At 42.5% G+C, this 11,622-nt stretch overlaps 1 protein-coding gene across 1 annotated transcript; it reads right to left on the reverse strand.

Moving 5' to 3' along the window:
- Positions 1 to 126: 126 nt before the first annotated feature.
- LOC135530468 (gastrula zinc finger protein XlCGF17.1-like) lies at positions 127 to 11,417 on the reverse strand. Its single transcript, XM_064958785.1, has 3 exons — positions 11,372 to 11,417; positions 8,189 to 8,417; positions 127 to 3,003 (listed from the first exon to the last, which is right to left on the reverse strand). Exons 2-3 carry the CDS (start codon positions 8,271 to 8,273, stop codon positions 2,003 to 2,005), a joined length of 1,086 nt encoding a protein of 361 aa, XP_064814857.1. The 5' UTR covers positions 8,274 to 8,417; positions 11,372 to 11,417; the 3' UTR covers positions 127 to 2,002.
- Positions 11,418 to 11,622: the final 205 nt, after the last annotated feature.

The raw sequence follows: 11,622 nt of genomic DNA on the forward strand, positions 1-11,622 counted from the left end.
CGTTTGTAATGTGATAAGGTTGATATATGAATTATTAGTTTCTGTTAATGTCGCAAACTATTTTCTCTCGGCTAACATTTGCAACTCTGTCTGGATACTTGCATGCTAACTAACGTTAACACTAACTTAGCTGCTCTAGTTTACTATGGTCATGTCCATCTGGCCAGGATAAACAAAGCAGTAATGTTGTATTTCACCAAAAACATTTTATTTTATTATACACATGAGAAAAAAAGAATTCATGTACAAACATTATTTTTCATTACATTTTTGTCATTTAGCAGATGTTTTTATCCAGAGAGACTTACAGGATAAATAATAGTTAATTGGCTTGCTCAAGGGCACAATGACAGATTTTTCACCTAGTCGGCTCGGGATTCAAACCATCAACTTTTCAGTTACTGGCCCAACACTCTTAACCGCTAGGCTACCTGCCGCCAGATCAATTATCTTCAATACAGTTATTCAAATACATTCATCCTCAATGACAAAAATAATACATCTAGTATTAAACACAAGTAGTCAATTTCATAAACACAAGTCGTTAATTCATAGCCTGTTAATCATTAAACAAAAGTTGTTTAGTAATATAAAATAATCCACCCAAACTAAAGCTAAAAACTGATTACACCATAATTATCTGATATACACTGAGTGCACAAACATTAGGAACCCCCCTTTGTCCTCAGAACAGCCTCAGTTCACCAGGCCATAGACTGTCCAAGGAGTTGAGAGCGTTCCACAGGGATGATGGCCCATGTTGACTCCAATGCATCCCACAATTGTGTCAAGTTGGCTGGGAGTGGATCTCTACTCCGAATAGCTTGTTCTATCTCCTCCCACAGATGAACAACTGGATTGAGATCTGGTGACTCGTCAGGCCACTGCAGTAAACTGAATTCACTGTCATGTTCTTGGAACCATTCCTGGAACAGCCTTGTGGCGTAATCCTGCTGAAGAAATCTATTTGCAGATGGATACACTGCTGCAGTGAAGAGAGGCACCTGATATTCTTTAGATATCCTGTAGCATTCAAACATCGTTCATCTTTTATCAAGGGGCCCAATGTGTGCCCTGAAAACACACCCCAACCATCACACCACCAGCCTGTAATGCTGACACACAGTATGGAAGCATGTAGTGGTGTAAAGTACTTAAGTAAAAATTATTTAAATAAGGTATCATAACTTTCACTCAAGTATGACAGTTAGGTACTTTTTCCACCACTGGATGTATGTACTCGTGGTTTCCTCCATACCCCAGTCCTCCCATCAGTATGAAACAGCAGGAACAGGGATTCATCAGACCAGGCAATAGGTTTCCAATTTTCCGGTGTCCAGTGTTTTCATTCCTTAGCCCACCTGGGTTCACCTGGTCAGTCTGTCATGGAAAGAGCAGGTGTCCTTAATGTTTTGTACACCCAGTGTATGTTGTGTCTACCAGCTCATTCTCACAGAAAACTGTAGAGGGAAGCAGTACCACCCAGTCAACCATCAGACGCTATAGTGAGACGCCTCACAGTGGACATTCAACCCTAAGGGCAAATCCAAGATCTCAGTATCTTTACAGTAGAAGCAGTAGAAGCTAACAAAACACACAACCTGAGCACACTGATCAGTAAAGTAAAGAAAGGCTAACATTCTAGAACGCTCCCTTTCCTCTGCACAGTTCTCTCACAGTGAGAAACAATAGGATTGCAATAGAGTGTTGACAATTATTTTATGAAATTAAAATTAAGTGATTGAGTGACTAATCTCAGCTGGTCTGAGAGAACTGACAAGGACTCTCTCCTTTATGTATACAATGGTGTCTTTAAATGGCCCAATCTGTAGAATCTCCTCTCACTGTCAGTGCAGTGATAAGGCTTCTCTCAAGGGTGTATCGGTTTTTGTGTCTTTTCATTGCCCAATCTGGAGAAACTCTTGCTACATTAAGAGCAGAAGTAAGGCTTCTCTTCTGTGTGTGTTCCTCGATGACCCTTTTAGCTCAGCTGTAAATCAGATTAGTGGTAAGGCTTCTCTCCTGTGTGTGTTCTCTGATGAACTTTTAGGTCAGTTGATGTTGTGAAGCATTTTCCACATTCAGAGCAGGAGTAAGGCTTCTCTCCTGTGTGTGTTCTCTGATGAACTTTTAGGTCAGTTGATGTTGTGAAGCATTTTCCACATTCAGAGCAGGAGTAAGGCTTTTCTCCTGTATGTATACGTTCATGTCTTCTTAAGTTTTCCAGTCGAGAGAAACTCTTTCCACAGTCAGAGCAGGAGTAAGGCTTCACTCCTGTATGTATACGTTTATGTGTTTTTAAGTGGCCCAGTCGAGTGAAACTCTTTCCACATTCAGAGCAGGAGTAAGAATTCACTCCTGTATGTATTCGTTCATGTGTTTTTAAGTCACCCAGTCGGGAGAAACTCTTTCCACAGTACGAGCAGGAGTAAGGCTTCACTCCTGTATGTATACGTTTATGTGTTTTTAAGTTTCCCAGTCGAGAGAAACTATTTCCACAGTCAGAGCAGAAGTAAGGTTTCACTCCTGTATGTATACGTTCATGTGTTTTTAAGTGGCCCAGTCGAGAGAAACTCTTGTCACAATCAGAGCAGGAGTAAGGCTTCACTCCAGTATGTATACGTTCATGTGTTTTTAAGTCACCTAGTCTAGAGAAACACATTCCACAGACAGAGCAGGGGTAAGGTTTCACTCCTGTATGTATACGTTCATGTGTTTTTAAGTTGCCCATTCGAGAGAAACTCTTTCCGCAGTCAGAGCAGGAGTAAGGCTTCTCTCCTGTGTGTATTCTCTGATGAACTGTCAGAGACCTTGATGTCGTGAATCTCTTCCCACAGTCAGTACAGGGATACAGATTCTCTCCTGTGTGTATTTTAAGGTGTTTTTTTAGCTTTGATAGAATTGGGAATATCTCCTCACAATGTGGGCAGTGGTGAGACCTCTTAGCTCTGTGACCTTCCTGCTGTTGCCCTCTGGATGTAGAGAATGTCTCAACATGGTCTCCTGTGTGAACAACATCAGAAGAACCAGTCAGTTGGTAGGCTGTACAACACAGGGAATAAAGCTATGAGGGCTGTCCCGACAATTTTTTTTATCCTGGTCAAACAAGTCTTTTCTTTCAGCCAATCAAATGTTTACATTTTAAAACATGTATTTTTCCATATATATGTGTTTGAATAAAATCAACTATATGTAGGCTACTGAGCTTGTCTGCTCCTTTAAGCACTGCGATTTAAAAATGAAGACACACAAAATACTCATGAGGGATCCAGAGATCAATATAGCGTAACCAGAATAAAATAAATCTGTTCTCGACTCTCCTCCTCCCGCTGCTGCGTTATGATTTTGATTTCATTTATAATAAAGTCTTTATATCTCAAATCAATATCATGTGGTTAATCAAAATTATATCTAAATGAGGCGTCCCGGGTGGCGCAGTGGTTAAGGGCGCTGTACTGCAGCTCCAGCTGTGCCACCAGAGACTCTGGATTCTGTCGTAACCGGCCGCAACTGGGAGGTCCGTGGGGCGACGCACAATTGGCCTAGCGTCGTCCGGGTTAGGGAGGGTTTGGCCGGTAGGGAAATCCTTGTCTCATCGCGCACCAGCGACTCCTGTGGCGGGCCGGGCACAGTGCGCGCTAACCAAGGTTGCCAGGTGCACGGTGTTTCCTCCGACACATTGGTGCGGCTGGCTTCCGGGTTGGATGGCGCTGTGTTAAGAAGCAGTGCAGCTTGGTTGGGTTGTGTATCGGAGGACGCATGACTTTCAACCTTCGTCTCTCCCGAGCCCGTACGGGAGATGTAGCGATGAGACAAGATAGTAGCTACTAAACAATTGGATACCACGAAATTGGGGAGAAAAAGGGGTCAAATTAAATAAGACGGTTAATGTGATTGGATGTTAATTATTTGACAAGGCTACCTGTATTTGACATTGTGTTGTTATTTCGCTGAACACCAGATGGTTGAATTTTATTTTTGGCAGTGAAACAAGGCTACTCAGGAGAGAAAAAAAACTCACCCAAATGTATAGCCCAGTTGTAAAATATAAAATGTATAGCCCAGTTGTAAAATATAAAATGTATAGCCCAGTTGTAAAATATAAAATGTATAGCCCAGTTGTAAAATATAAAATGTATAGCCCAGTTGTAAAATATAAAATGTATAGCCCCGTTGTAAAATATAAAATATAAAATGTATAGCCCAGTTGTAAAATATAAAAGTTGTAAAATATAAAATGTATAGCCCAGTTGTAAAATATAAAATGTATAGCCCAGTTGTAAAATATCAAATGGACTGTTTGAAAATGTGAAGTAAAATATAAAATAGCCCCGTTGTAAAATATAAAATGTATAGCCCAGTTGTAAAATATAAAATGTATAGCCCAGTTGTAAAATATAAAATGTATAGCCCAGTTGTAAAATATAAAATGTATAGCCCAGTTGTAAAATATAAAATGTATAGCCCCGTTGGAAAATATCAAATGGACTGTTTGAAAATGTGAAGAAAAAAAAAAGAAAAAAAATATATATATATATATATATATTATACACTGTTCAAAAAAATAAAGGGAACACTAAAATAATTCTGAATGAATGAAATATTCTTATTAAATACTTTATTCTTTACATAGTTGAATGTGCTGACAACAAAATCACACAAAAATGATCAATTGAAATCAAATTTATCAACCCATGGAGGTCTGGATTTGGAGTCACACTCAAAATTAAAGTGGAAAATCACACTCCAGGCTGATCCAACTTTGATGTTATGTCCTTAAAACAAGTAAAAATGAGGCTCCGTAGTGTGTGTGGCCTCCACGTGCCTGTATGACCTGCCTACAACGCCTGGGCATGCTCCTGATGAGGTGGCGGATGGTCTCCTGCGGGATCTCCTCCCAGACCTGGACTAAAGCATCCGCCAACTCCTGGACAGTCTGTGGTGCAATGGAGTGGATGGAGCGAGACATGATGTCCCAGATGTGCTCAATTTGATTCAGGTCTAGGGAACGGGCGGGCCAGTCCATAGCATCAATGCCTTCCTCTTGCAGGAACTGCTGACACACTCCAGCCACATGAGGTCTAGCATTGTCTTGCATTATGAGGAACCCAGGGCCAACCGCACCAGCATATGGTCTCACAAGGGGTCTGAGGATCTCATCTCGGTACCTAATGGCAGTCAGGCTACCTCTGGCGAGCACATGGAGGGCTGTGCGGCCCCCCAAAGAAATTCCACCCCACACCATGACTGACCCACCGCCAAACCGGTCATGCTGGAGGATGTTGCAGGCAGCAGAACGTTCTCCACGGCATCTCCAGACTCTGTCACGTCTGTCACGTGCTCAGTGTGAACCTGCTTTCATCTGTGAAGAGCACAGGGCGCCAGTGGCGAATTTGCCAATCTTGGTGTTCTCTGGCAAATGCCAAACGTCCTGCACGGTGTTGGGCTGTAAGCACAACCCCCACCTGTGGACGTCGGGCCCTCATACCACCCTCATGGAGTCTGTTTCTGACCTTTTGAGGAGACACATGCACATTTGTGGCCTGCTGGAAGTCATTTTGCAGGGCTCTGGCAATGCTCCTCCTGCTCCTCCTTGCACAAAGGCTGAGGTAGCGGTCCTGCTGCTGGGTTGTTGCCCTCCTACGGCCTCCTCCACGTCTCCTGATGTACTGGCCTGTCTCTTGGTAGCGCCTCCATGCTCTGGACACTACGCTGACAGACACAGCAAACCTTCTTGCCACAGCTCGCATTGATGTGCCATTCTGGATGAGCTGCACTACCTGAGCCACTTGTGTGGGTTGTACACTCTGTCTCATGCTACCACTAGAGTGAAAGCACCGCCAGCATTCAAAAGTGACCAAAACATCAGCCAGGAAGTATAGGAACTGAGAAGTGGTCTGGTCACCACCTGCAGAACCACTCCTTTATTGGGGGTGTCTTGCTAATTGCCTATAATTTCCACCTGTTGTCTATTCCATTTGCACAACAGCATGTGAAATTTATTGTCAATCAGTGTTGCTTCCTAAGTGGACAGTTTGATTTCACAGAAGTGTGATTGACTTGGAGTTACATTGTGTTGTTTAAGTGTTCCCTTTATTTTTGTTGAGCAGTGTATATATATTTAAATTAAAATGACACAAATCTAAAAGTAACTTCTATTGCCATTGTCAAAACTAGCTTACATAAAGCCAACAAATAAAAACATCGTAGTCTGCAGGTAGAAAATATCCCGATGAAAATAGATATCCTATGAATCAAATTGGCTATACATGGCCTGTCGGCAAGAAACTTGAAACATTGTATTAACTATTAATTTGGTCTGGCCTGTGCTAACAAACTTGCAGCATTGTATAACATATTTTGGGCCCTTAGAGTTTCCCATGCCAGCGAGGTCCAGACAAACAGCTGTAGGCTATTTTGCGCAAGGGACAAGAAGTAATCAGGTAGGCCTATTTTATGACGTTTCCACCGGATCAGAGCATGACATTTTGGGTGGTTGTCAAAAGGGAGACAGCTGGAAAGATTTTTCAAATAGGCTACGATAAGGAACTATTGTCATTCTTAATGGATGGAACAGACTTTTGCTTACTTTCTGTTTGAGCTGAACATTTTTTATATTTGAGAAACTCCACAGTGACAGTGAGTTAAGACAATCAAAAATAGTATCAGATCCCCAAATGGGCACATTTATAGGCCTACATTTGCACTGAGGCCAGCTAGCCTATAAGCCTACTTCAATGCGTAATCAGGTGTGTGTCCTTTCTCAACATTGACAGGAGCACTCAAACCAAAAGACAGTGAATAAATTGACGACTCGTAAATGGAATGAAATACACCAAAACGTTTCTCACAAGTGTAGCCTAGGTTGTACACTCTACAAACAATGTGTTCACGCATACAATGACAATGGTAAGACTAATAATAATATATTGAATGCATTACCGTAACCAAACAAACATTGTAGATTAGAAATTATGGGAATTAACGGTAGGCTAAATGTATTACTGGTGATAGTGGTGTGCCATCCCCTCTGCAATGGACTAGTCCACCCGGGCGGGCAACGGACTGGTCCACCCGGGCGGGCAACGGACTGGTCCACCCGGGCGGGCAACGGACTGGTCCACCCGGGCGGGCAACGGACTGGTCCACCCGGGCGGGCAACGGACTGGTCCACCCGGGCGGGCAACGGACTGGTCCACCCGGGAGGGCAACGGACTGGTCCACCCGGGCGGGCAATGGACTGGTCCACCCGGGAGGGCAACGGACTGGTCCACCCGGGAGGGCAAAGGACTGGTCCACCCGGGAGCGTAACGGACTGGTCCACCCGGGAGGGCAACGGACTGGGCCACACAGACTCATTTCATATCATCCTCCTATCACTATCACAAGGGTTAGTAACTACACAGACTCATTTCATAGAGCTTTAAAACACTGGCAGTTTGTGTACTTCACTTCTTTAGTCTACTCTCTGATAGCTGCAGATAACCCAGTTGTTCAGGGATGTGTTGTCAGAATTACAGAATTCAACCTCGCTGTTGGCTGGGCTCCCTGCCTGTGCCATCAAACCCCTACAACTCATCCAGAACGCCGCAGCCCGTCTGGTGTTCAACCTTCCCAAGTTCTCTCACGTCACCCCGCTCCTCCGCTCTCTCCACTGGCTTCCAGTTGAAGCTCGCATCCGCTACAAGACCATGGTGCTTGCCTACGGAGCTGTGAGGGGAACGGCACCGCAGTACCTCCAGGCTCTGATCAGGCCCTACACCCAAACAAGGGCACTGCGTTCATCCACCTCTGGCCTGCTCGCCTCCCTACCACTGAGGAAGTACAGTTCCCGCTCAGCCCAGTCAAAACTGTTCGCTGCTCTGGCCCCCCAATGGTGGAACAAACTCCCTCACGACGCCAGGACAGCGGAGTCAATCACCACCTTCCGGAGACACCTGAAACCCCACCTCTTCAAGGAATACCTAGGATAGGATAAGTAATCCTTCTCACCCCCCCCCCCTCCCCCTTAATGATTTAGATGCACTATTGTAAAGTGGCTGTTCCACTGGATGTCAGAAGGTGAATTCACCAATTTGTAAGTCGCTCTGGATAAGAGCGTCTGCTAAATGACGTAAATGTAAATGTAACCTATCAATAGACTGGGTCATAACTTAAGGTCAAATTTATAGATAGAACCTGCTCTTACCAATCTTCTCCTCCTCTTCTTCATCTTTAATGATGACATTCAGCTTCAGTGTTTGACTGCAGTCTTCCAGCTTCACTGATGCCATCTCTGGATCCTGCAGCACAAACTGGGCTCTACTGTCACAATCAGGACCCAGTGACTGTAGGTTTGGACTCCGTGTGGAAGGAGAGGCAGGTTGGGTTTGTCCTCACTGTTGATGTTACCGACCTCAGACTTAATCTGAGTCTGCCTGTAGTAATAAAGAGACATGGACACAAAAGTTAGTCTTGACAGATCTGGCACTTTATTCTCTAAAAATATATTAGATCAGGTCGCTAAACATTGACAACAAACCATTTATTAATTTCCCATTAGACAAAGTGCACACCTTAAATTACACAACATTAGTGTACATAACCTATAGTAGATTTCCTGAATTCACATACATGACTCAAAAAACATTTTGTACATGTTTGCAGTTGTTTTAGGCAGCACTATTCACGATTTTCCTGAATAATCTAGATGCCGGGGTTAAAGACATTTACAAACCATAGCACCCAATTTGAAGAAGGCAATGCTCTGATAATTGGCTGATTGCTCATAACCCATAGGAATCCCCACACAGTTGACTACTTTAAAATGGTAGAAGCCCTCAATGGCAATGTCCATCCTATAACGGGTTACATAGAGGTGGAGTCTTCTCTCCATTTCTATGGATGACACAGACCCATGCTAAAACGTGAGTCTGTCTCTTCCTCTCTGTCTCCGCCCTAACAATGGGAATTGTTATTCCAAGGGTGGGAAGGCAGGGGACAAGCTTTGATCCAAAACAAGCCAATAGAAAAGCATTGGCCTTTTCCTCTAGGATTTACACACACCAAGCCCCTCCCCCTGCATCTCACACCAGCAAAGTCGCAAGATCACCACATGTTCCTCTCTGGCAAGCGGTTTCAACTAGCTGTTTACATTTGTGGTTTGTTCCAAAAGAAGGGCTTATGTGGACATATGGATTCTGGATAATGAATGCTAGTATTAGTACTGCAAGGTGTATTTTAGCCAAATACTATTATAATAGCTCTCTAGTCTGTTTTATAAATGTGCAATAAGCATAAAACACAATTATATAAAAGGTATTGGCAACTCGTTCTCATTTTGAGCTACAAGTTTGGCCACTTGATGTAACATCTGAACAAAGTGGACAGGCTAACATGCTTTTCAAACAGTTGGAGACTGGAGACAGAAGGGTGTGTTCATAACAATTCAACTGTTCAATCTTGTTAGCAAATAGATCCAAGTTGACTGAACTTGTTATATAAAGATTAGCTGGCGAATCACTAGCACGTGGGCTTGAGAGATTGTTGATGAGACAGACCTGTGATCATTTTCTACAGGCTAATGCCTGCAACAAGAAGTTAGTACATTTTTAACAAAGAGTCATTTTCATAGACAGAATTGAAAGCCAGATCAGTGATTATCGCAACAACAAAAAAGCAGGTTCAACTATGTTGATAAAATAATTAATGATTAGTGGGTGTTATGGTTGTGGATGGCTTATATTTAGCCTCGGTATAACTTCACAAGCCCTGAATTCATTAGATTATTGCTGACTGTTTGAAAAGCAGTGTATTCAACCTTTAATTGTACAAGGCTTATTCATAGAGAAACTAAACTGAGATATTTATGGTGAATCGCCTAGAAGTTAGAAAACTCAAGATAAAGCTGTATGATTTTTTGGTCCATATCACCCAGCCCCAAAGGAGAACATTAGAGTAAAGTACAAGACTTTATACTGTACTATACTCTGTACTGTTGTACTCTACTGTACTGAATTAAGCTTTACTTTCCTGTACTCTGCTGAGGTGCTTTCAAATCTTGTGAAATTAGCTATGTTTCTAATAACTTGTCCAGCGATTTTTTTTTGTCCCCATTTAGAAAAAGTTGAAATAGAAAATAAATCCAACAAATTCCTGCTCGGGTGTATTTCCATTTAACCATCTTGTGTGGAAAAAAGAGCTGGACGTAATGACGCACCGCGTATTCAGCAATCATCATTTATTCAAAACACACCGTTTCTATCCTCACTTGTCGGAATAAAGAAACTGACAAAAAGAATCCGCCCATTGAACTTTGGGTCAATGGAAAACTGCCTAATGATGTCTGCGTGATTGGTTCAGAACTGGTCCGGTCTAATGTTTGGGCCAAGTCAAAGACATTCAAAAGACGTCGGTCCGTGTTTACTGCGGTGTATCCTACAGTGTTTACTGGGGTGTATCCTACAGTGTCGGCCTATAACTCTATGAATGTCCATCCATGTGGAAGACCTACCGTTAGTAAAACAGTCAGTTGCATTGGCTTTATTAGTCCTGGTTCCTGTGACTAATCATGTTGTCTATTTAAGCTCTGAATAGGACCATCAGCTCCCCAACTTTATCAGGAGTTATCCTGCAATAGACTGACTGGGAAGGTGATGTTTCACAGTCAAAGTCCTGCAATAAGAGCTAAGAAGATAATATTTGTGTAAACTGTTGATAATAGTTTTCTGTTGGTGTCACCTGTTTCATGGGTGCACAGTCCAACTCGTTTCATAAAGTCATATTAGAATAACCCCAATACAATGATGTGGTCTAATACCCCCACAGTGGGATTTCAGTTTTTTTCAATTTATTTTCAAAATAATTCGTTATTGTAATTCATTGTAAATAAATAATACTCCAACAATGTTCTGCGTTATTTTGTCCAAATATGACATGATTTCACTATTTTGTATCAGTTTATCGCTTTAAGAGGGATGCCTCTATTGTGGCTAGCTTCATATAGGTTGGGACAGGCGGACATCAGGCCTATGTCCAGCTGGAGGACGGAGATGTTGGCCACATCAGATAGAAATGTATTGTGTTGAACAAACATTCCTCTGATTCTAATGAATCATGCCAGTTATATTCAGAGGATTTCTATCTGTAAATTTCCAAAATGTTTTTGTTCTGAACATCTCGAGGCGAAACCCACTGAGCTAACGAACCTGCAAAGCCTAACAAATAAACGTCTTGTGGACCCCGCGCCGTGTGATTTTTAAAAATCACGTTCATCACTCACTCGGTTTGACACAAAACATTTCCCAAACGTTATAATACCTTGATTGGTTTGTTATCTAACACGGCATGACGTTATTTCAATGTTTGACAGTTTAAAAGTGCTATTACGTACCTGTAGTAACAAGAAAAAGGACAGCAGTTCTGGCGTTCTCTTCACTCGAAAGAATAGTGCGCGTCTACCGGAACTTCCGCCCCCCCCCCACTACCACAGTGTACCAGCGACATCTATTGGACTGATGGACTAACTACTGCTAAAGCATGGAGAATGTAAGTGAGATTGATGAGCTTGACAAATAAACCTTGGTTTAAAAAAACTAAAGCGTTGTCTGTTTTAGTGTCTACGTTTTTCAACCTATTACATAT

The sequence above is a fragment of the Oncorhynchus masou genome, unplaced genomic scaffold (genome assembly GCF_036934945.1).
Source record: "Oncorhynchus masou masou isolate Uvic2021 unplaced genomic scaffold, UVic_Omas_1.1 unplaced_scaffold_1349, whole genome shotgun sequence".
Taxonomy (NCBI): Eukaryota; Metazoa; Chordata; class Actinopteri; order Salmoniformes; family Salmonidae; genus Oncorhynchus; species Oncorhynchus masou.